Source organism: Nematostella vectensis, chromosome 3, assembly GCF_932526225.1.
Source record: "Nematostella vectensis chromosome 3, jaNemVect1.1, whole genome shotgun sequence".
Taxonomy (NCBI): Eukaryota; Metazoa; Cnidaria; class Anthozoa; order Actiniaria; family Edwardsiidae; genus Nematostella; species Nematostella vectensis.
In genome coordinates this window covers 4339562-4365000 of record NC_064036.1, presented here as the reverse complement: position 1 = coordinate 4365000, position 25439 = coordinate 4339562, and the positions used below count along the sequence as shown (strand labels likewise).

At 42.4% G+C, this 25439-nt stretch overlaps 2 protein-coding genes across 2 annotated transcripts; both read right to left on the bottom strand.

Annotated features, from left to right (window-relative positions):
* Positions 1-971: 971 nt before the first annotated feature.
* On the bottom strand, positions 972-4280 carry LOC116618407 (adenosine receptor A3-like). The gene has a single exon (XM_032382012.2). The coding sequence runs from the start codon at positions 1950-1952 to the stop codon at positions 984-986; it is 969 nt and encodes a 322-aa protein (XP_032237903.2). The 5' UTR covers positions 1953-4280; the 3' UTR covers positions 972-983.
* A 4457-nt stretch (positions 4281-8737) lies between these two features.
* On the bottom strand, positions 8738-25111 carry LOC5512580 (kinesin-II 95 kDa subunit). Its single transcript, XM_001632849.3, has 25 exons — positions 24879-25111; positions 24160-24242; positions 22922-23026; positions 22778-22848; positions 22315-22368; positions 22010-22218; positions 21510-21589; positions 21350-21419; positions 20909-21001; positions 20389-20460; positions 20045-20105; positions 18727-18770; positions 18592-18635; positions 18424-18519; positions 18020-18084; positions 17579-17712; positions 15570-15662; positions 15248-15352; positions 14871-14990; positions 13928-14046; positions 13226-13342; positions 12321-12426; positions 11315-11454; positions 10938-11006; positions 8738-10523 (listed from the first exon to the last, which is right to left on the bottom strand). Exons 1-25 carry the CDS (start codon positions 24879-24881, stop codon positions 10421-10423), a joined length of 2256 nt encoding a protein of 751 aa, XP_001632899.3. The 5' UTR covers positions 24882-25111; the 3' UTR covers positions 8738-10420.
* Positions 25112-25439: the final 328 nt, after the last annotated feature.

Genomic DNA, 25439 nt, shown 5'->3' with positions numbered 1-25439 from the left:
TACCCTGTGGTTTTGTTCCGAAATGGAAAACACAAATTTTAGGATGTTCGACCAAAGGGATTTTTGGGGACTTTTAGTATGTTAACTAGTTCAAAATCCGCTGAGAATAATTCTATTGCAATAAGTTCCACGTGGGCCATAAAAATTCATAGATTGACTGGACTATTGACTGGGCTGAAAAAAAGTGGCGGGAGTGGAAGGGGGGGGGGGAGGTCTTCCTCATCCTCAGGGAATTTGAGTAAATGGAAAGAGAGCTCATATCTTGTATTTTGGTAAAATACAAAAATTACTAATGTAACAAAGTCTCGTGTTTTTATCCACAGTACGGTTGTCATTAGAATATGGATTTCCAAACGAGTAGTAGAACAATAGCGCAGCCTTGAACACTCATCAAATCCATGGAAAATTCAGCTGAAATTTACGCCATAGAACATTATTTAGATTTTTTCCTTCTTTCCTCAGCTTTCACTTAGAACCACCTTCTATTACGCCGCAAAATGTCATAAAAAACTACACGAAATGTTAAACTTAAACACGAAATGTTAAACTTTCAAATGATAATAAAAGCTTAACCCGAAATATGATTCTAGGTTAAATTCTAGGTAAAATGTAATGGCTCTTAAAAGGAAAATATTTTTGAAAAACTCGTTTATCCAGCTCGCTCGATCAATTCCTTAGAAGGTAATTGTCTATCATGGGAGTCAATCATATCTCCAAAGACCGTGTCAGTCGTTAGCTAACCGTGTTAGCATTTTCACGTAAACTTTACAGGAATTAGTTCGTGTTTACGTTTTCGCACGCCGCCATCTTTAAAAATAGACCCAGATCCCTCGATTTTTTTATTCCCGTGCTCGAACCCGTGCTCGTCCACAGGTAGGGATTTGGCACGGGATTGGCCTAAAGTCGGTGCGGGATGCGGTCCACGTGTTCAATTTTTTTTTTTTAAGAATACCGTTTCAAACACTGTTCCACCCTCTATTTTTTTAATGTCTCTCCTTTTCTTCTATCTTCGCGATTCCTAAGTGATTGTTCAGAGACGTGACACTCTGGTACACGGCTTCTCGAAGCTCTTTCATCTTGCAACAGTAGATTATAGGGTTGATGGCGGAATTGGCGAATAGAAGTGAGGTAGAAAGTCTAAAGAGCGTTGGCGATAAACTATTATCTTGAGTGATCTCAAAGTACGTTATGGCACAAACGAAAGGTGTGGAGCAGGCTATGAACACAAAATAAATCAAAAGGGAGTTTAAAACAGATTTCTTATACTTTTTCATGTTGTTCGCGTTTTCTCCAGCAGAGCTAGCTTCTTCAGAAAAGCTTGACTGTGCTGTATTGATCTGTTTCTGGTGTCTTTTAATTACTTTGTAGACGTTATAGTAGCTCAGGAGGACGACTCCAAAACACATAACCATAACTGCACCTGCCATGTAGCTGTAAATACTGTTTCCCAGTACAAACCAAACAACTACACATAAAAGTGAAATAAACCAGAAAATGAAGCATAAGAAAGAAACTCTCTTTACAGTAACAATCGCGGTATATCTCAGATGATAATGTAAAGCAAGAAACCTGTCAAAGGCAATTGCTGTCACACTGAGCAGAGAAACGGCGCCAAAAACAGAACCCGAGTTGCCAAAAAAGGCGGCAACGTAACAATACGTGCTCATCGGCCAGTTCTCGACATTCAACTCCAGAGCCGCCCAAATGAGCATTAACGGTTGGGCGACAGCTCCTACGCCAATGTCCGCGAGAGCGAGGTTACTCATAAGTATTATAGACGGTCTATGAAGAGCTGGCGTTCGCCATATTGAGACAAGAATAAGTACATTGAGAATAGTTGCGGGAAGAATTGTGATTCCGTTTAGAACAGCGACGATAGTAAATTCCGTTCTAGTTATCTGTCCTTCCTGGACCCATTTAGTAAAATGGTAGCACGAATAATTGAACAACATGAATACTTTTTTCTCAAGAAGTCGAAGTGATTTTTTGCACTGGGACACCTGCCCTCTTTTTGTTGTTATTCTGAGTTTTGTTTTCCACTTTGAGACACAGGAGTATATTTTGCAGCTTTTCGCTTGAATCGTCGACGTCAAAAGTTCATCTTATCATTTTTTGTCCTTTCCACATACAACACTTTTAAAAATAATTTTGTTTTCTCATCCCCGAAAACCCAGGTACTTTCTGTCTCACCGTTCACTGACTACGTAACCGAAAAACAAGTTGTTTACCGCGCACATCAAGCCTAGGAACATCTGCGGTGCGCCGGGCAAGCGAATAATCCGCATAGCAGGATTCTTACACGCGCGAATGAGCAGCAGGGAGGATCGTTTATTCATTTTCCGTATCTTGCACATTGTCAGCCATAAAAGAACCACTTTTTTTATTTAACTTAAACATTTTTTTTCGTTCTCTCTCTTTTTTTTTCAATACGAATTTCTATTATCGGATTTACAAATTCCCTGCTGTATGGGTTTTGGGGAAATCAAGGAAACCAACGTGAAGTGATCAAATAAAGAAAGACTAGTTCCATTGTACGTGGAGCAGATCCAATGTCTTGCATAAATTACAAACAAAATCTTACCCAAAAAACGCACAAAAAGCCATCTATATTTATGTGGGACTGTTTAGCTTCCGTCTCATCTCTAATGTCGGTTTGTTGAGTAAACCGTGCTCCACGAAGAAACTCGTGCTTCCGTTTCATCTCTAATGTCGATTTGTTGAGTAAACCGTGCTCCACGGAGAAACTCGTGTTTCCGTCTCATCTCTAATGTCGGTTTGTTGAGTAAACCGTGCTCCACGGAGAAACTCGTGTTTCCGTCTCATCTCTAATGTCGGTTTGTTGAGTAAACCGTGCTCCACGAAGAAACTCGTGCTTCCGTTTCATCTCTAATGTCGATTTGTTGAGTAAACCGTGCTCCACGGAGAAACTCGTGTTTCCGTCTCATCTCTAATGTCGGTTTGTTGAGTAAACCGTGCTCCACGGAGAAACTCGTGTTTCCGTCTCATCTCTAATGTCGGTTTGTTGAGTAAACCGTGCTCCACGGAGAAACTCGTGTTTCCGTCTCATCTCTAATAATGTCGGTTTGTTGAGTAAACCGTGCTCCACGGAGAAACTCGTGTTTCCGTCTCATCTCTAATGTCGGTTTGTTGAGTAAACCGTGCTCCACGGACAAACTCGTGTTTCCGTCTCATCTCTAATAATGCCGGTTTGTTGAGTAAACCGTGCTCCACGGAGAAACTCGTGTTTCCGTCTCACCTCTAATGTCGGTTTGTTGAGTAAACCGTGCTCCACGGAGAAACTCGTGTTTCCGTCTCATCTCTAATGTCGGTTTGTTGTGTAAACCGTGCTCCACGGAGAAACTCGTGTTTCCGTCTCATCTCTAATGTCGGTTTGTTGAGTAAACCGTGCTCCACGGAGAAACTCGTGTTTCCGTCTCATCTCTAATGTCGGTTTGTTGAGTAAACCGTGCTCCACGGAGAAACTCGTGTTTCCGTCTCATCTCTAATGTCGGTTTGTTGAGTAAACCGTGCTCCACGAAGAAACTCGTGCTTCCGTTTCATCTCTAATGTCGATTTGTTGAGTAAACCGTGCTCCACGGAGAAACTCGTGTTTCCGTCTCATCTCTAATGTCGGTTTGTTGAGTAAACCGTGCTCCACGGAGAAACTCGTGTTTCCGTCTCATCTCTAATGTCGGTTTGTTGAGTAAACCGTGCTCCACGGAGAAACTCGTGTTTCCGTCTCATCTCTAATAATGTCGGTTTGTTGAGTAAACCGTGCTCCACGGAGAAACTCGTGTTTCCGTCTCATCTCTAATGTCGGTTTGTTGAGTAAACCGTGCTCCACGGACAAACTCGTGTTTCCGTCTCATCTCTAATAATGTTGGTTTGTTGAGTAAACCGTGCTCCACGGAGAAACTCGTGTTTCCGTCTCACCTCTAATGTCGGTTTGTTGAGTAAACCGTGCTCCACGGAGAAACTCGTGTTTCCGTCTCATCTCTAATGTCGGTTTGTTGAGTAAACCGTGCTCCACGGAGAAACTCGTGTTTCCGTCTCATCTCTAATGTCGGTTTGTTGAGTAAACCGTGCTCCACGGAGAAACTCGTGTTTCCGTCTCATCTCTAATGTCGGTTTGTTGAGTAAACCGTGCTCCACGGAGAAACTCGTGTTTCCGTCTCATCTCTAATGTCGGTTTGTTGAGTAAACCGTGCTCCACGGAGAAACTCGTGCTTCCGTTTCATCTCTTATGTCGGTTTGTTGAGTAAACCGTGCTCCACGGAGAAACTCGTGTTTACGTCTCATCTCTAATAATGTCGGTTTGTTGAGTGAACCGTGCTCCACGGAGAAACTCGTGTTTCCGTCTCATCTCTAATGTCGGTTTGTTGAGTAAACCGTGCTCCACGGAGAAACTCGTGTTTCCGTCTCATCTCTAATGTCGGTTTGTTGAGTAAACCGTACTCCACGGAGAAACTAGTGTTTCCGTCTCATCTCTAATGTCGGTTTGTTGAGTAAACTGTGCTCCACGGAGAAACTCGTGTTTCCGTCTCATCTCTAATGTCGGTTTGTTGAGTAAACCGTGCTCCACGGAGAAACTCGTGTTTCCGTCTCATCTCTAATGTCGGTTTGTTGAGTAAACCGTGCTCCACGGAGAAACTCGTGTTTCCGTCTCATCTCTAATGTCGGTTTGTTGAGTAAACCGTGCTCCACGGAGAAACTCGTGTTTCCGTCTCATCTCTAATGTCGGTTTGTTGAGTAAACCGTGCTCCACGGAGAAACTCGTGTTTCCGTCTCATCTCTAATGTCGGTTTGTTGAGTAAACCGTGCTCCACGGAGAAACTCGTGTTTCCGTCTCATCTCTAATGTCGGTTTGTTGAGTAAACCGTGCTCCACGGAGAAACTCGTGTTTCCGTCTCATCTCTAATGTCGGTTTGTTGAGTAAACCGTGCTCCACGGAGAAACTCGTGTTTCCGTCTCATCTCTAATGTCGGTTTGTTGAGTAAACCGTGCTCCACGGAGAAACTCGTGTTTCCGTCTCATCTCTAATGTCGGTTTGTTGAGTAAACCGTGCTCCACGGAGAAACTCGTGTTTCCGTCTCATCTCTAATGTCGGTTTGTTGAGTAAACCGTGCTCCACGGAGAAACTCGTGCTTCCGTTTCATCTCTTATGTCGGTTTGTTGAGTAAACCGTGCTCCACGGAGAAACTCGTGTTTCCGTCTCATCTCTAATGTCGGTTTGTTGAGTAAACCGTGCTCCACGGAGAAACTCGTGTTTCCGTCTCATCTCTAATGTCGGTTTGTTGAGTAAACCGTGCTCCACGGAGAAACTCGTGTTTCCGTCTCATCTCTAATAATGTCGGTTTGTTGAGTGAACCGTGCTCCACGGAGAAACTCGTGTTTCCGTCTCATCTCTAATGTCGGTTTGTTGAGTAAACCGTGCTCCACGGAGAAACTCGTGTTTCCGTCTCATCTCTAATGTCGGTTTGTTGAGTAAACCGTGCTCCACGGAGAAACTAGTGTTTCCGTCTCATCTCTAATGTCGGTTTGTTGAGTAAACCGTGCTCCACGGAGAAACTCGTGTTTCCGTCTCATCTCTAATGTCGGTTTGTTGAGTAAACCGTGCTCCACGGAGAAACTCGTGTTTCCGTCTCATCTCTAATGTCGGTTTGTTGAGTAAACCGTGCTCCACGGAGAAACTCGTGTTTCCGTCTCATCTCTAATGTCGGTTTGTTGAGTAAACCGTGCTCCACGGAGAAACTCGTGTTTCCGTCTCATCTCTAATGTCGGTTTGTTGAGTAAACCGTGCTCCACGGAGAAACTCGTGTTTCCGTCTCATCTCTAATGTCGGTTTGTTGAGTAAACCGTGCTCCACGGAGAAACTCGTGTTTCCGTCTCATCTCTAATGTCGGTTTGTTGAGTAAACCGTGCTCCACGGAGAAACTCGTGTTTCCGTCTCATCTCTAATGTCGGTTTGTTGAGTAAACCGTGCTCCACGGAGAAACTCGTGTTTCCGTCTCATCTCTAATGTCGGTTTGTTGAGTAAACCGTGCTCCACGGAGAAACTCGTGTTTCCGTCTCATCTCTAATGTCGGTTTGTTGAGTAAACCGTGCTCCACGGAGAAACTCGTGTTTCCGTCTCATCTCTAATGTCGGTTTGTTGAGTAAACCGTGCTCCACGGAGAAACTCGTGTTTCCGTCTCATCTCTAATGTCGGTTTGTTGAGTAAACCGTGCTCCACGGAGAAACTCGTGTTTCCGTCTCATCTCTAATGTCGGTTTGTTGAGTAAACCGTGCTCCACGGAGAAACTCGTGTTTCCGTCTCATCTCTAATGTCGGTTTGTTGAGTAAACCGTGCTCCACGGAGAAACTCGTGTTTCCGTCTCATCTCTAATGTCGGTTTGTTGAGTAAACCGTGCTCCACGGAGAAACTCGTGTTTCCGTCTCATCTCTAATGTCGGTTTGTTGAGTAAACCGTGCTCCACGGAGAAACTCGTGTTTCCGTCTCATCTCTAATGTCGGTTTGTTGAGTAAACCGTGCTCCACGGAGAAACTCGTGTTTCCGTCTCAACTCTAATGTCGGTTTGTTGAGTAAACCGTGCTCCACGGAGAAACTCGTGTTTCCGTCTCATCTCTAATGTCGGTTTGTTGAGTAAACCGTGCTCCACGGAGAAACTCGTGCTTCCGTTTCATCTCTTATGTCGGTTTGTTGAGTAAACCGTGCTCCACGGAGAAACTTGTGTTTGGTCGGAGACACCTGCACAACTTTTTTGTTGTTGTTTCCATCGAGTTTTGTTTCCAAAGTGCTTGCTTTCTTGAGCAGGCCCGGGGGGGGGGGGGATGCAGAGGGTGCGAACGCACCCCCCACAACGGCCGAAAGTCCACTTTTGGTTCTTAATAGACGTGCTATTTGTAGTCAAAAATCATAAGCAAGATCACTCTGGTATGTAGCCAAATTCGACAATAAATGTCCCGTAGAGACACTGCAAAGGCATAAAAAATCCCTTTTTGTTCTTTCGGAGGTGGTTAGATTTTTATCAGATTACTCCCTCCCTCTCCCACCCCCGGAAAAATTAGGTCCACTTTTTCGGGTTTTGCCCCCCTCCCCCCAAGAAAAATCCTGGGTACGGGCCTGTTGAGGCATACTTTAAAGGGGCAGAGTCATGTTATGAGCTTTGCAATAGCTCTCCGGCCCGGACACAATGCATTTCAGTCAAATTCCAATATTGACTTATGAGCCTTTGGTACATGTGTAAGACTTAAATTCAAACCAGACTTCTAGGAGGCGGAAATTAATGAGAATACCTTTTAAATAGGCCCTGACATAAACAATGCATTGAAATTGAGCCCCCCCACCCATAATCGAAGCTAAAACAATCGCAGCCCCCCCACCCCCCCCCCCCCCCCAAAAAAAAAACTTGCCGTCCCCCCTACCATTCGCCAGCCGCGCGGACACCATATGAGTGTGACGGGAGCCGGCGGAAAATGGAACCTCTGGACTATAGATGACAAATGGAACCCCTGGACTATAGATGACAAATGGTACCTCTGGACTATAGATAACAAATGGAACCTCTGGACTATAGACAAAAAATGGAACCTCTGGGCTATAGATGACAAATGGAACCTCTGGACTATAGATGACAAATGGAACCTCTGGACTATAGATGACAAATGGAACCTCTGGACTATAGATGACAAATGGTACCTCTGGACTATAGATGACAAATGGAACCTCTGGACTATAGATGACAAATGGAACCTCTGGACTATAGATGACAAATGGAACCTCTGGGCTATAGATGACAAATGGAACCTCTGGACTATAGATGACAAATGGTACCTCTGGACTATAGATAACAAATGGAACCTCTGTACTATAGACAAAAAATGGAACCTCTGGGCTATAGATGACAAATGGAACCTCTGGACTATAGATGACAAATGGAACCTCTGGACTATAGATGACAAATGGAACCTCTGGACTATAGATGACAAATGGTACCTCTGGACTATAGATGACAAATGGAACCTCTGGACTACAGATGACAAATGGAACCTCTGGGCTATAGATGACAAATGGAACCTCTGGACTATAGATGACAAATGGAACCTCTGGACTATAGATGACAAATGGAACCTCTGGACTATAGATGACAAATGGAACCTCTGGACTATAGATGACAAATGGAACCTCTGGACTATAGATGACAAATGGAACCTCTGGACTATAGATGACAAATGGAACCTCTGGACTATAGATGACAAATGGAACCTCTGGACTATAGATGACAAATGGAACCTCTGGACTATAGATGACAAATGGAACCTCTGGACTATAGATGACAAATGGAACCTCTGGACTATAGATGACAAATGGAACCTCTGGACTATAGATGACAAATGGTACCTCTGGGCTATAGATGACAAATGGTACCTCTGGACTATAGATGACAAATGGTACCTCTGGACTATAGATGACAAATTAAACCTCTAGGCTATAGATGACAAATGGAACCTCTGGACTATAGATGACAAATGGTACCTCTGGACTATAGATGACAAATGGTACCTCTGTACTATAGATGACAAATGGTACCTCTGGACTATAGGTGACAAATGGAACCTCTAGGCTATAGATGACAAATGGAACCTCTGGACTATAGATGACAAATGGAACCTCTGGACTATAGATGACAAATGGTACCTCTGGACTATAGATGACAAATGGAATGAGCTCAATGTCTTGCAGAAATCATTATTTTTTTTAATAACGCAGTATTTGTAATAGTAACTTTGTCCTTGAAAGCATATTTATAACTAAAACAAGACTGGCTACGTATTTAGCTGAGCATTAAGTTCGCGCATTTAAAAGTTTCCAGTGGGCAACAGTAAGAGCTTAATGTATACGGAACTTCTTGAACTCCGGATGATTAAGAGAAACATCAAAAACTTAATTATGTAGGTTTTTTTCGACTTCCGTCTCTCCTTAACTGCCAGGTTGCTGTAAACCGTGGCCCACGGGAAACTCGTGACCTGGCCACTTGAAATAATTGTTTCTTGTAACACTTCACGTGCGACGCCAATGACAACATAGATACAAAGAAGTAAAATAAATAAGACAACCAATATAATAGATTTACGTTTTACGATTTTACGTCTGCCTAAAATCGCCTGTGAGGGAGGCTAAGGTTTCAGTTATTCATTTCATAAGGCTCAACCTAGCAGACAACTAGCTATCCTCGGGTACAACGGGCGTCAAGTCACAGAGGAACGAGGCGGAACAAGGCCGGCGGAGGGGGTAAGGGGCGGGAGAAAGAAGCTCCTTTCTCTTCTCTCTCACCCCTCCTCGTTCCGCCGCCTCACTCTTGCGCCTCGTTACGCTGACCGCGACGCGCTGGGTACCCGAGGATGGCTGAAGGGACTGAGCTGCTACAGACTTGCTGAATGGACTGGCTAACACGGTCAAAAGGGATAGAAGGGGCTGGCTAACACGGTCGAAAGGGATACAAGGGACTGGCTAACACGGTCGACAAGGAAAGAAGGGACTGGCTAACACAGTCGACAGGGATAGAAGGGACTGGCTAACATGGTCGACAGGGATAGAAGGGACTGGCTAACACGGTCGACAGGGATAGAAGGGACTGGCTAACATAGCCGGCAGGAATAGAAGGGACTGGCTAACATGGTCGACAGGGATAGAAGGGACTGGCTAACATGGTCGACAGGGATAGAAGGGACTGGCTAACATGGTCGACAGGGATAGAAGGGGCTGGCTAACACGGTCGACATGGTGAGAAGGCACTGGCTAACATAGTCGACAGGGATAGAAGGGACTGGCTAACATGGTCGACAGGGGTAGAAGGCACTGGCTAACATAGTCGACAGGGATAGAAGGGACTGGCTAACATGGTCGACAGGGGTAGAAGGGACTGGCTAGCACGGTCGACAGGGATAGAAGGGACTGGCTAACACGGTCGACAGGGATAGGAGGGACTGGCTAACACGGTCGACAGGGATAGAAGGGACTGGCTAACACGGTCGACAGGGAAATAAGGTACTGGCTAACATGGTCTACAGGGATAGAAGGGGCTGGCTAACACGGTCGACAGGGATAGAAGGGACTGGCTAACACGGTCGACAGGGAAAGAAGGGGCTGGCTAACACGGTCGACAGGGATAGAAGGGACTGGCTAACACGGTCGACAGGGATAGAAGGGACTGGCTAACACGGTCGACAGGGAAAGAAGGTACTGGGTAACATGGTCTACAGGGATAGGAGGGACTGAGCTGCTACAGACTTGCTTTTCCCTGCTGCTCCGCTCCAGCAAAGATCGGAAACGTATGTTGCGGTTGCGCACTGATCAGGCTTTGAGTTTGTCGATTTACGTCAATGGATTTACATAGCGTAGCATAACAGTTAGTAAATACTAGAAAACTTTCTTGTCCGCCACCAAGCCGCGCGACTTGGGATATTGCGAGTCTGCTGAATCTTGAGGAGGGGCAGCGGATTGCGGCCTCTTGCTTTTGCGTCTGAATAAAACAAAGGATGGAAATAATGAGTACTGACTTATCACATCTGTATTATCAACCTGATTATACAATCGACAGGCAGTACGTGATCGTAGCCATGTAGTCTTACTGGTTCAACAGGCAGCACGTGATCGCAATCCTGTACTCTTATTGGTTCAACAGAAGGCACGTGACCGTACTCGTGTACTCTGTTTTGATTCGACAGGCGGCACAAGGCGGTAATTCTGAGCTACTCTTATTGGTTCGACAGACGAAATATGAGGGTTAGGGCTTGAAACATCAGCGAAGCTAATCTGTTTAAGAAGAAGACATCTAGTTTTTCTCGTCTGAATCCTTTCTAGTTATACTATGAACTCTGTAAGCATTCTTTTGTAGGACACAAGTGCAATGACGTCCAGACACGGGATCACTCACCCTGACTTCTCTCCCCTCGAGGGCTTGTCTCTTCTCTTGGATTTCACCTTTGACTTCTTTATAAGTAAACTACAAAATGAGAAAATATGAGAAATCGTATATAGAACGAACAGAAATGTACTAAAAATACTTTTATGGCCTAAAAATAAATCGGTGTGCTATAAAGCTGCAAAACATGTTCACGACATGTCCAAGTCTTGAAAGACCGGTCAGAGGTTATTCTATGTAGAAGAAGGGTGCCGGGTAGTAAAAGTCAAAGTCAAGTTTAGAATAAACTTCAGCGTAAAGGATCCACGTCAAAGTCAAGGCCAATGTCAGTGTAATAGACCACCGCAGAATCATACGTCCAAGAATGTCGATGCAGTAATTTTACTTACTCGGCATCAAGAGTTAGGTCATCCTCTTCTTCTAGTGCCGCGTTTAGTGCCGCCTGGACCTTGGGGGCGACCGCGGGCCCCTCGTAGTCCCGGGTGGTGCGGTTAGGCATGTCTAGCTCGATCATGATGATATTCTCCCCCTGTTAGACACAAGTACGGTTGTTAGATAACGGACGCATACGGATAGAAGTACTCTCAAACATGCCACCCGAGCTCATAAACCGGCGGTCTAAAATTGTTTTTGTACACCAAACACAAAATGGCGTTTTCAAATGTGTAAACATTGTTTAACAACAAAAGGTATAAATTTATTCCCATCCTGGTAACCGCTAAAGCCAAGGGAACGCTTGGCATACAGGGGAGACGCAGGCTAAATCGTTTCGTCCGCTAAAGTCAAGGGAACGCTTGGCATACAGGGTAGACGCAGGCTAACTCGTCTCCGCTAAAGCCAAGGGAACGCTTGGCATACAGGGGAGACGCAGGCTAAATCGTTTCGTCCGCTAAAGCCAAGTGAACGCTTGGTATACAGGGGAGACGTAGGCTAACTTGTCTCCGCTAAAGCCAAGGGAACGCTTGGCATACAGGGTAGACGCAGGCTAACTTGTATCCGCTAAAGCCAAGTGAACGCTTGGCGTACAGGGGAGACGTAGGCTAAATCGTTTCGTCCGCTAAAGCCAAGGGAACGCTTTGCATTAAGGGGAGACGCAGGCTAACTCGTCTCCGCTAAAGCCAAGGGAACGCTTGGCATACAGGGGAGACGCAGTTTAAACATTGTGCAAAAACATTTGCATAAGTTAGAAATTAAATATATTAAATTTATTCTCAACCTGGTAATCGCTAAAATCCAAAGGCTTGGCATACAGGGAAGATGCAGTGTAAACATTGTGCAAGAACAACTGCATAAGTTAGACATTTATGATCTACCTGGTAAGAGCAATTTGGGGAGACGCAGGCGAACATGTTTCTAAAAGCCACAGGAACGCTTGGCTTGCAGGCTAACACTTACCTTGTATCTAGGATGACCACCCATTTCAGCAGCCCTTTTGGCAAATGTTGTGGTCGGTCGCCTGTTACCCATCGCTGAGACCGGTCGCTTGGCCATCTCTTGTTTACTGTCAAGTGAGACAATGACAAATGAAACCTCTGTCAAGTTGGGCAGCGAAGGGTATAGTCACTAAGGAGGAGGAGTAAGGGGTTGTTGTACTCCAGTATTGAATACGTATGGAAAAACTACCCTCCCGCTCCCTTAGCAATACAAAGAAAATGACCCCCCCCCCCCCCCTTCAGCAACGACCTATGAGTAGGGGGCATGGAATCAGCAATGTTGCATGATGACACTTTTGTCGTGTTCACATGTCTGACAAACACGAAGTTATGAGCTGGATTCAAGTTTGATGAACTCAGAGCATGGAATCAATGGTCATGGAACGATGGACGTCACGAGGCACGTGACATAACGTTACGTCAAGGGGTAGTAATGAAATTCTTAACAATTATGGAGAACGGTCACGTCACATAACGGATGGTCACGGAGTTCTTAACGATCACGAGTCACTTCAAAGAATGGTCACGGAGTTCTTAACGATCACGAGTCACTGTCACGTTATATAGAGTCACGTTAAAGAATGGTCACGGAGTTCTTAACGATCACGAGTCACTGTCACGTTATATAGAGCCACGCCAAGGGATAGTTACGGAGTTCTTAATGATCACGAGGCACTATCACGTTATATAGAGTCACGCCAAGGGATGGTTACGGAATTCTTAACGACCACGAGAAACTGTCACATAACATTATGGGATTATTACGGAATATTGAACGATCACAATGCACTGACACGTCCCATAACTTCACGGCAGAGGGTGTGACTTATTGATTTACAAAAATAATCGAACAAAGCTGCGACGTACGTATTGTTTTCTGCGAGTGGTTTTAGTTTCCATGATTCGTTTTCTTCATCATAGATGGCTCGGTTCATCAGTTTATTTTTCTCTTCTGTTGGGATGAAGCTCTCGACTATCAAGGATCTGCGGACAAGCACAAGAGAGGCGATGAGACAAAACATATAGAATATACGTTGTACGTTTTTCCGTTGTGCTAAGGATCCTACAATCAGTTAAACATACTTTTAAGTAAAAACATGCGGAAGATAAATACATTAGTAATTTCGAAATTTAAAAGGTACAGCACCTAAGATGATCTAAGGCCGTCCAAGACGTCTTAAGGCTATTTAAAATAATTTAAGACGATTTAAGATGGTCTTAGGCGGTTTAGGCCAACCTAGAATAGTTCTTGTAGGTTTTAGGCGGTTTTGAGAGGTGTAAGCCTTTGTAGGGTAGTCCTAGATAGTCTAAAGGTGTCTAAGACGTTTTATGACCCTTTAGGGTAAACCTAAATATTCTAAAGCTTTCAAAGAAGTCTAAGGCGTTTTAGGACGGTCTGAGACGCTTTAGGTTATAGATTTTTAAGCTGTCTTAGAAGTCTAAGGTGGTCGAAGATGCGGCAGGGAAGTCCTAGTTAGTCTAAAGCCAAGACGTATAAGGCGGTTTGAGGGCGGCTCAGGACGCTTTAGGGTAGTCTGGGGAGGGATTCAATCGCGGTCTATTACTCACTTGAGCTTCAGCTCTCGGGTAAGCTCATCTTGTGCTTGTTCCAGCTCTTGTCGTTCGCGAATGTGGACCTCCTGAAGCTCCGTTATTTCAGATTTGATGGTCTGTAGCTTCATGAACAGCTGCGAGACAAATCCAAGTGGTATAAATACCCGATTATCTATTTGATAGAGGCATGAATGGATTCTAAAACGCAGATTTGCATGTCCTCTTATTATTGCGACGTTTCCTATTCACATGCTTGGGTTTACTAAAAGACTGTATAAACTATACGCCCTTCAGACGTGTCGACGTGCAAAAAATGGTGAATGCTTCCTTCCTTAGCAAAAAATGAATACAAAATAAATTGTAGTAGCTAATCACTCTCGTTGCATCTAGATACTGGATTACGGGAGAGCATATTCAGACGTGATCGAGTTAAGGCATGCGAAGGCGCCTCAGGCAGCCGCCATACAACTAAAGTCTGACCACGGATCACAGCTAAATCGAAAGTTTGGTTTTGTTGAGGGGAGAAAACCGGAGAACCCGGAGAAAAACCATCGAAGCCAAGGCAAGACAACTAACCCAACTCACGTAGGAACCGGGAATCGAACTCGGAACGCAGTGCTGAGGCACAAGCACTACAGAGAGAGACGCTCTGCCAACTGCGCCACCTGGGCCCGAGAATCCTTTCTTTGTTGTATTAGTCATCCAGCTGGGTGACAAAAAAACTACAGACAAGCTTCGGACTACGAGGGGTGATGGCATCAGGGATATATCCGAAGGCTAAAGCCCGAAACTATTATATTAAAACAAACAGTGAAAACCACTTCACTTATATGTTGATTTATTTCCTGATTGATTTTAAAGCATTAAAAAGTCAGTAAAATCGCAAAGTCTTTACCTTCAGCGGAACCCACAGTAAACTTATAAATGCGGGACTGATGATTGTTAATATATATATAACCTTTTTCAGCTTTTTGGTCTTGACGTCCACCTCCTGCTGCAGGTTGGAGTAAGTGTCCTTGATCTCGATCGTGTCCTCGTCTTTCGCCTCGAGCTTTTGTAGCATCTCTCGCTCTTGACGCTGGGCAAAAAACCATAAAGCGTTACCGTCAACATGGCACACGAGACCACTAAAACATAATTACAGTAGAACTCGAACAAAAGCTCAAATTTCCAATTAACCCGAACTTAGCTCCATTCCCTTTATACGTCCGAACTTAACTTTCAGTCACTTTTACTCGGATAACATATAAAAGATAACTCGAACTTCCAGCTAGCTCGAAATATTTTTCTTAGCCAAATTCTACGTTTTCTGTGTTGAAAGTACCAGGTACACACTTTGTGTTCTGCGATCTCCTGCCGTTTCCGTTCCAGGTCTCGCTCTTGTTCCGAGGTCTTATCCACAATGCTTTTCCCTCCCTCGAGGAGCTTGCTCTCCATCATCTACGGAGAGAACGACAAGATAACAAATCATGATTGAGAGGCGATAAACATTCTTTAAGGCTTCGTAATTATAACAACACTAGATTAATTAAAACAACTGTATAACACTTGTACAGAACTAAACTGCACTTTTGTTTATAATGTGACGTAACTAAACTTTCTGCGAACCAAGAGGTGTACACTTCTACACTTAAAATGGTTTATAATGGGAGTGTACCTTTATTTTTTGCACAAGAGCTGCCTGTGCTTCTTGCTTCTTCTTGAGATGTGCGGCCTTCCTCTGCATCTCGGCCATTAAACGTTCCTTCTCCTGCAAAAATAAAATACATGCGCAAAATCAATATGATAAATTTGATATGTGATGTGGATTATATACTACAGTTCAGTCATTATATCGATGTTCGATATATTGAGAAAAGGTTTTTCCCATAACGAATGGTACATTGTGATTGTGGTTTCCCCCATAGCGAAAGGTCCGTTGTATTTGGGTTTTTTTCCCATACCGCATGGTCTGTTGTTACCGTAACGACTCCAGGCTGGGGTTTTCTCATAGCGCAAGGTCCGTTGTGAGTGGGGTCTTCCCAATAGCGCATCCGTTGTAATTGGGATTTTCCCCACAGCGCATGGTCCGTTGTGATTGGGTTTTCCCATTAGTGCAAGGTCCGTTATTTAAGTTTTCCCCACAGCGCATGGTCGGTGTGATTGGGGTTTTCCCCACAGCGCATGGTCGGTTGTGATTGGGGTTTTCCCAATAGTGCAAGGTCCGTTATTTAAGTTCTTCCCACAGCGCATGGTCGGTTGTGATTGGGGTTTTCCCAACAGCGCATGATCAGTTGTGATTGGGGTTTTCCCCACAGCGCATGGTCCGTTGTGATTGGGTTTTACCAATAGTGCAAGGTCCGTTATTTAAGTTTTCCCCACAGCGCATGGTCGGTTGTTATTGGGGTTTTCCCCACAGCGCATGGTCGGTTGTGATTGGGGTTTTCCCCACAGCGCATGGTCCGTTGTGATTGGGGTTTTCCCCACAGCGCATGGTCGGTTGTGATTGTTTACCCCACAGCGCATGGTCGGTTGTTATTGGGGTTTTCCCCACAGCGCATGGTTGGTTGTTATTGGGGTTTTCCCCACAGCGCATGGTTGGTTGTAATTGGGGTTTTCCCCACAGCGCATGGTCTGTTGTGATTGGGGTTTTCCCAATAGTGCAAGGTCCGTTATTTAAGTTTTCCCCACAGCGCATGGTCGGTGTGATTGGGGTTTTCCCCACAGCGCATGGTCGGTTATGATTGGGGTTTTCCCAATAGTGCAAGGTCCGTTATTTAAGTTCTTCCCACAGCGCATGGTCGGTTGTGATTGGGGTTTTCCCAACAGCGCATGGTCCGTTGTGATTGGGGTTTTCCCCACAGCGCATGGTCGGTGTGATTGGGGTTTTCCCCACAGCGCATGGTCGGTTGTATGATTGGGGTTTTCCCAATAGTGGGTTTTCCCCACAGCGCATGGTTGGTTGTGATTGGGGTTTTCCCCACAGCGCATGGTCGGTTGTATGATTGGGGTTTTCCCAATAGTGGGTTTTCCCCACAGCGCATGGTCTGTTGTGATTGGGGTTTTCCCAATAGTGCAAGGTCCGTTATTTAAGTCTTTCCCACAGCGCATGGTCGGTTGTGATTGGGGTTTTCCCCACAGCGCATGGTCCGTTGTGATTGGGGTTTTCCCCACAGCGCATGGTCGGTTGTATGATTGGGGTTTTCCCAATAGTGAGTTTTCCCCACAGCGCATGGTCGGTTGTATGATTGGGGTTTTCCCAATAGTGGGTTTTCCCCATAGCGCATGGTTGGTTGTGATTGGGGTTTTCTCCACAGCGCATGGTTGGTTGTGATTGGGGTTTTCCCCACAGCGCATGGTCGGTTGTATGATTGGGGTTTTCCCAATAGTGGGTTTTCCCCACAGCGCATGGTTGGTTGTGATTGGGGTTTTCTCCACAGCGCATGGTTGGTTGTGATTGGGGTTTTCCCCACAGCGCATGGTCGGTTGTGATTGTTTACCCCACAGCGCATGGTCTGTTGTGATTGGGGTTTTCCCAATAGTGCAAGGTCCGTTATTTAAGTTTTCCCCACATCGCATGGTCGGTTGTGATTGAGGTTTTCCCCATAGCGATGGTCTGTTGTGATTGGGGTTTTCCCCATATTACATGGTCCGTTGTATAAATTTAATTGTAATGAGATGTCTCACCTCTGCCACCATACTATGGTTTTCCAGCAGGGCTTTCTTCTCTTGTTCAATCTTTTCCTGCTCTGCTTTCATTATCTCTTCAAGTTGTGCTTGGCTTTGTTCCTCATCCTCGTCGTCTACCTCTTCTTCAGTGCCTTTACAAAGACATTTTTTTTTATCAAACAGCAACAGTGCTACTATGCACAAGAAGAGGGCCATTCAGTACACTGACAAATTCATGCTGGCATTGCAGTATGAGAAAATAGAGGCCACTGGAGCGAATTAATTTGAGAACAAGGTAAAACAATGGAAAGGAACAAAACCGTGCCTACATTTATCAGAATATTGGACATTATTAAGTGCCATTCATCTAATCTACGGGAAAAATGTATAGAAATCAAGGTATAAAGATGTGACAAAAGTAATAAACTGAACTACTTTAAAGTTTTGTCATTAACTCACCATCTTCTCGCCTTCTCTTCACTTTCTTCTTCTTTCCACCACGACGGTCCAATTCGTTTTTCAACCTACAAATAAATACCATACAATTAGTTAATATAAAAACTAAAAGCATATTCAGTAGTTGTCTTTCAAAAGTAGTTTTTTCTTGTGATGTTTTTTGCGAACTCACCCTCATAAGTTCCAAGAAAGAAAGTGCATTATAGCTAGACGTCCATCAAAGCCTTGTACTGTTTTCATTGGCCTACATTTACATGGCTTCAAACCGAGCCATGTGATAACCAATAAGAGAGTACTATACGTAATTCAAAACTTGACTGACAGAAGTGAAAAGTGACGTTGGCATTTGGGAATTGTTGGCAAGAGATCTTAGAATACTCAAACTCTCAGTTAAAAGTCCCTGATACCTGGCAATCTCCTCTTGAAACTCCCTTAGTAAGGCATCTTTTGGGTCTTCATTAATATGTGGCTTGTTCTTGATATTCTTTGCTCTGTTTGCATATCTGAACCAATAGTAATGCCAAAGTTAGAAACAGGTAAGACAATAATAATGAATGCACTGTGAAGTATTCTACCTCAGTGTGGTGATGGATTCTTCATAGTTGTAACTGGCAGGTCCCTATAATAAAAGAGAATAAATTGATATATAAGCATTTTTTGTGTGAAATATAGACCACTCTAAATTCAATTTTGTGCTTATATGTGCTTACAATGTTTGCAACCATAACTGTCCTGGCGTTGCCTCCCAAAGAATCTTCAGATGAACGATAATAACAAAACAAAAAATAGATTTAGAAAAGAAGAAGGTTTGTCACATGTGAGTATATAAAAGCAATAATCTATAAATAAAAATAGAAACGAACTTGACTTGAATGGAACTTACTCACTTCTGTACCCACCCATCCCAAACCCCCACTTCAACAAGACTACACCTAGACCGCTACCCTACAGTACTAGAACACCACCTAAAAAACTACCCCCAAGGATTCATAGATCCGACACGTGCACGAATACCCAATCAGAAAGCAGCAAATAGAAGCCAGCGAAGTGCAAACCAAATGTCCCACAAAAGTCCCACATAAATTTTACGTTGCATGAAGATTGCCAATCCTGCTCGGGTTTGTCCAAAATATAGACGTATATAAGGGGTTTTCCTGCCACTTGGGAAATAAAACACGGTCACCTTGATGATAGAAATTGATTTGTTGTCCAAGCTTGGTGAAAATCTTGTAAATAAGCATAGAAAAAATAACTACAAGTTTGGTTGTTGAATTGAAATGACACGAATCCAGCTCGAATACGAAAACTTGGAAGTGATAAGATAAAGCGGTGCTCTCTTTGGTAGGTACTATGTGTTTATGTGCTTTCAAAGCTATTTTTGTCAACTTGCAGTGATTTAAGTGTGGGGAAAAGTAGAAGAGAATGCCGAATTCGCTGTTTACACATGACTTTTAATTAAACTTACAAGTTTTATCATCAAACGTCAAGATTTAAGTACAGCAATAATACAAATGACAGTCTCATTCTTATAATATGTAATTGAAGTTAACTAGAATAATATCAAACACAATGTTAATGGTAGGACTTACACTGTTCTTGTATATGTGGTTTGTTTGCTTTTTGTTTTTCGTTTGCAGAAATTTTACATGTTTTTCTGCAATTTGGTTCCAAACTATACACTCAAAGTGGCCGGTCAAAGAAAACAGGACTAAAACTTTCTATGCTGATCGGAAGATGCTTATTTTACTTGTCCAGATTTGCAGAAAAATATCTCTTCTGCAGTTGATTGCCGACTTTTTGTGGGATTTGTGGGACCTCATGGCTGTTATTGCATCATCTCTTTCCTGATTGGCTATCCGTGTGCGCGTGATTGACATGTCGGATCTATGAATTCAGGATTCATTTTATTGTGCACTATTTCTTTTATTTACATATTTAAAGGAAATAATTATACAAGACTACAAGTCTTTTCCTACTCCCTACAAGACTACCCCTACCCCTACAAGACCACCCTTTTACAAGACTAACCCTGTAATAGTCGAGTTAGCTTGGAGTCCCTGTATGGAATATGTGTGCTCTTTCCATCAACCTAGAAGTGAAGGTAAACAAATAACTGTTACATTATTGGAAGGATCATTACCCAAAACAAATTGTAGAGGACATTTGAAAATCATAAGGAATCTTTTGATCATGCTCTATCTACTGTAGCAAAACAATCAGCTACAAAAAAATAAAAAGACAAAACGGTTCTTAAAGGATGCTTTTGCTAAGACTAACCCTTTAGTCTTAATAAGATTTTATAAAAATATCCAAATAAAGAGTGGTTGTATAGAATAACAAGAAGTACAGTGGGCAACCTAGAAACAACTTACCAAAGCAGATATCACATTTCCTAAGGCAGATAAGGACAGATTTATTTTTGTTGCTTCCTTCAGTCTGTCACCCTGAAAATGCAGAATTGATTTTTTAAATATACTGTTTCATCTATTGTAATTGTGCACAATGCTAACAATTATCTGTAGAGTGCTTGCAATAAGAGCGTGAAACACTAAAATAATATTTAGTACTTTTTTGTAGAATTTAGCACTTTTATAGTGAATTTAGTAAAAATAGTTGAAGCTATGATTTCAACGATTCATCATACATTCGTTCACTGAGAGAGCTTGAAATCTACACCGCCTTCACGCTTCAACTATTTTTATAAATTAACTAAATAGTACTAAATTCTACAAAATAGTACTAAATATTATTTAGTGTTTCATGCTTTTATTGCAAGCACTCTAATGTTCAAACTAATTTGTAATGTTTAAACTATTTTGTAATGTTCAAACTAATTTGTAATGATCAAACTATTTTGTAATGTTTAAACTATTTTGTAATGTCCAAACTTACAGTGGCTTCTGTTTTGGTCTGCCGCTCACTTCCTGCCAAATCCACCATATTCAGCTTCCCCACACGGATATGACATTCGCCAACTGCATTCAGCTGAAATAGTAATAAGGCTGCAGGTAAGTCAACATTAAAAAAACTGATAACAAAACACAGTTAACCAAGCAAGAGGCAACCCGCAGCACAATGTTGGCAACAAACATTTTTAGCAACAATGATAAAAATAACAATTTAAAAGGTGTTATCCATTTAAGGTAAACCATAGGACTGAAAAAGCTAAAAAAAGAAATTTCGGCTCTTGTCAAGGGGAGCACGGCATTCCATGCCCTGGCACTTCATCTACAGAAACTCTGCTAATTAAATTGGGCATGCATGGGGTACTCCAGTTAAAACAAATGATTATATCTGCAAAAACCAGCCAAGAGAACAGGCAATGTGTCTCACCTGGCTGCACTCTATCGTGATAATAAAGATGGCATGTGACCGTGAGGAGTGTTCATTCATCTTTGTTGCACTTCAATGGACAAGCCATGAAACAGTTAGGTTGTTTAGCCAAGTTTGCTTTTTAAGTAAAGATGCCAAACAACATAATTTAAATACTCACCCAACAGATCTGTTCTGATTACCAACGTTCATTACATGCTCTATCTCCTTTACACTTTTGCAAACAAAGGACTGTAAATCCTATAAAAAGTCATAGAGAAAATATTAATTCCCTTTATTCTAAATGTACAGTCAATGCAATGCAGTAGAGTCACAAAGGCCCTGCACTATGTAGGTCTGTCATCTATTCTGAAGGTCCTATCTCTTACCATTATTTATAAACATGTATTGGGGGAAATAAAAGATCCACTGGGGATGCGGATCTGTGAAGCCATCTTCAGTGAAAATGCATACACACTCATTCACACTCATAATTATACCCTGCATGGAGCAATTTGTATCAATTGAGTCACATGTGAAGCTCATTTGATCATAATGTATCGCAAGATAATTTGTGCTATATACACAAACACTAATTTAAATGTTTTATTATTTTTCTTTTTCTATATATGTTTCCAAATCAAACTTCTAACTTTTCTTCTTTCAGGGGATAACACACACCTTCACATACACCCCAGTATCTGGTCGCTCCTTCAACTCCAGGCGTTTCTTCTGATCTTTCCCAAGCAGGTCCCTGACCTCCTCCTGGTAAATCTCAAGGTATGATGCCCTCACAAGGTACTGCTGGTTGGTAGTTCTTGCAATGTGGGTGAAGATATGATCAAAAGAGTTTGGAATCACTCCTCTAAGATCAGGATCTGAACGAACACCTGAAAACAGAAAGACTGTTAAAGAAGGCTGACCACAAAGTCACATTAAGATCTTTGTAATATACACACACAGTACAAACCTCACAGTAATATTACCTTCCATGGTAAAGGTCTTTCCTGTTCCTGTCTGACCATATGCAAATATAGTACCTAGAAAGTATACCTAAAGCATTAGCAAGAAGAAATTTCCTGGGTTATAGTGTCAGAAAGGGCTTCTTTACGATTACTGTAATGACAAAGACATAAAAGAAAATGATCAATGATGAATTTGAGAATTGTAGCTAACAAGTGGTATTCAATGTGCCTGAATAGAAAAAATCTCTACATTTTTAAAGGTTGCTTTTCGTTGTAATATTTTTAGATATTTTTTTCAGTTTATTTGCAGTGATGTACTTTTTTCGATTGATTCACTCTAAGGACGAGGGGGGAATACCAAAGATGGCACCGCATGTGGGGGGAGGGGTAAATCACTGGGCTGAATAGCTGTATTCATTCCTTCTTAAATCCAAGTTAGGTGATCCCCCTGGATCCATCATATTAGGATCTGACGATAACATACCATTGTAACCTTCTAAGACTGACTCCACAAGCTGACGAAATGTCTCATCATATAGATCAATCTGCTTAGAACTGGTGAGAAATCAGGAAGAATGGTTAAAGGGTAAATGTTACCAAATAAAGAATTAACTCACAAATTACTTACTTCCAGTCATAGACTGCATCATAAGTAAACATTTTAGGAACTTCATCCTTCTTCAAAGGGTTTCTTATTTCAATCTGTCCTTTCTTTACATTCATTTCAACAACCCTGGAGAATGAAGCAATAATATCTTTACTCATGAAGACATCTCCTAATAATTAACAATGTCCATAAAATAGCTTTCTTCAGGGTCTGAAAAGGCTATTTTTCAATATTTCTTAATGGGGCACTCAGTCTAAGATCAGTGGAAGCCTAACTTGTAAGACCAGAAAAATCTCAGAATTCCAAGGTCAGGAGAACAGAGTTTGTTAAAGGTAACATTTTGATTACAAAACCACAAGATCTATCCTGGGTACCAGAGCCTCTGGACTTCAGGATGGGCGAATAGCTTTTTTCAGTTCCAGTCTCGAATTACAAACCTACTTAAACCGGTTTTGTGAGTATGAAGCCAGTCACACTGCGCAAGAGCTGTAAGCTTTCAAAATTTTGTTGTTTTTTAATACTTGAGTGATTAAAAGTATTAAGTATCGCCTAATGGCCCATGGAGAAATTTTCCTGCACTAATTTCTGTCATATCTGCAAGTTTAATTTGTTGACTGGATCTAATTTGAAGAAGAGATGAGTCGTAGAACGTATGTTTATTATTCTTTACCAGCATACCTTACAATAAGAAACTGCATAAGGCAGCTTGGAAAGCTAGAGAATCATTGATAGAGAACTGTAAAAATTCAAATCAACAAATGCAAGGACATGTGAGCAATGGAGACCAATGGGTTGGAAAAGCCCAGGAAGTCACCATTCGCACCCCAATGCAGCGGGCTTAGCTTCATCTCCGCCTTCTGTACAAACTGCAAGATCCCTACAGCCCCAGCCCGAAAACAATAAGGGGAATCAAGAACTGTTGTCAAAACTAGTGTTAAAAACCTATGTGTACTTGTTTGACTGTAAGCAACAACTACACGTGCTGAAAAGCTGACCAGATATGGTTTTGTGTTACTATGACAATCTCGTTCACCAATCAGCTGCAGAATACAAAATCTGTATTTCTGGAACTAAAAAAAGCTACTCGCCTGCCCAGAGCCTCCTCGCTTTGCTCGTCAGGGCATTTGGGCTGAGCATCATTGGAAGAGAGAAATCTGGAGGCTCTGGTACCCAGGATCCACAAGATCTTGAGTTATCTGCTGCCCCAGTTTTATTAATAAAACAAAATCTGCCCTTCCTGTTCTGTTAAGACAGTGTACCTGGTGTGTCCATTGGCGATCTCCTTCTCGTTCATGGGGCGGCATCTTACCACAACCTTGACACTCTCCCCTGACTTACCCGACTGGAAGATAAGTAGTTTTGAATATAAGATTATTATTATATATTGTAAATGTTTGTTATACTGTATTTTAATTTTTACATTCCAAGCAAGGCACTACAAGGCATTAATTATTACAAAACCAGCTATATCTTTAGATAAAAAGTGATTTTTGACAACATGGTAAGAGTATAATGAATATTAATGGTATCAACGATATTAAATATATCAATTATATATGCTGTAAGGGGTAGTTATGTCTGTTTTCGTTACTTTCCCTTAGGAGAGGCGCTTATTTGAAGAAGGCTATAATTTTGGAGAGTCGTTTATTCAAGCAATTACAACTAAAATTATTTACAACATTAATAATTATAGTATCAAAAAAATGGTCAACAGTCACCATTTATTGATATTTTTTGTTAGAATTGTAATAAGAAATAGCAGGCAAAATTAATATCCATAATCTTGTTGATGTTGTGGAAAATGTACGCTGTGTTTCTACAAATGCATCTTGTGAAATAGGACGATAAAATTGGCAAGCACGGAGATTAATAAGAACTGATCAAATTACCTAAATCTAGTTCTATCTGAAAATGTTAAGTACAATCAAGATTCAAAGAAAATAAACGATGGTGGTGAAAATCATAACCGCAACCTTACCATGGTGACAGCCGCCGAAGTCGTTTTTCAAAGACTTCTTCGATCCTTTAAGATCATGGGGTTTTCAGGTTAACCATAAATCTTTCGATGCAGAGACGTGACAAAGAAGGGGAAAGATCGGCAAGCGAGGTCGTTTAGCTGTTATCAAACAGTTCTCGATTTGCCGCCATCTTGTTTCATCGTCATGGCGAAGGCTACGCTATGGGCAACACCGCTGATGGACGGCAGGAGACTCGTTCGATCGAGGGTCGATTCGTCGTATTTCTCAATTCGAAACCTTTTTCGTTTTTTTCCCCCTGAATTTTTGCCAAGGTAAATAAGCGGTAAATTGCAATACATTAGAATACATATATGAAAATGACAAATTTTACAGTAATATGACCTAATCTAAGTACCACAGGCAGCCCAAGGCTACTGTCAGTAGTTTTATAAAGAAATGTTGGGGAAAATCGATGTTATTGTAAGAACCAAAACAACAGAGATTGAAATATCGTGTTTGATTCTTCCTTTATTTCACTACCCGCGTACATAATAATACATAATAATATTGCGCACGCGCGC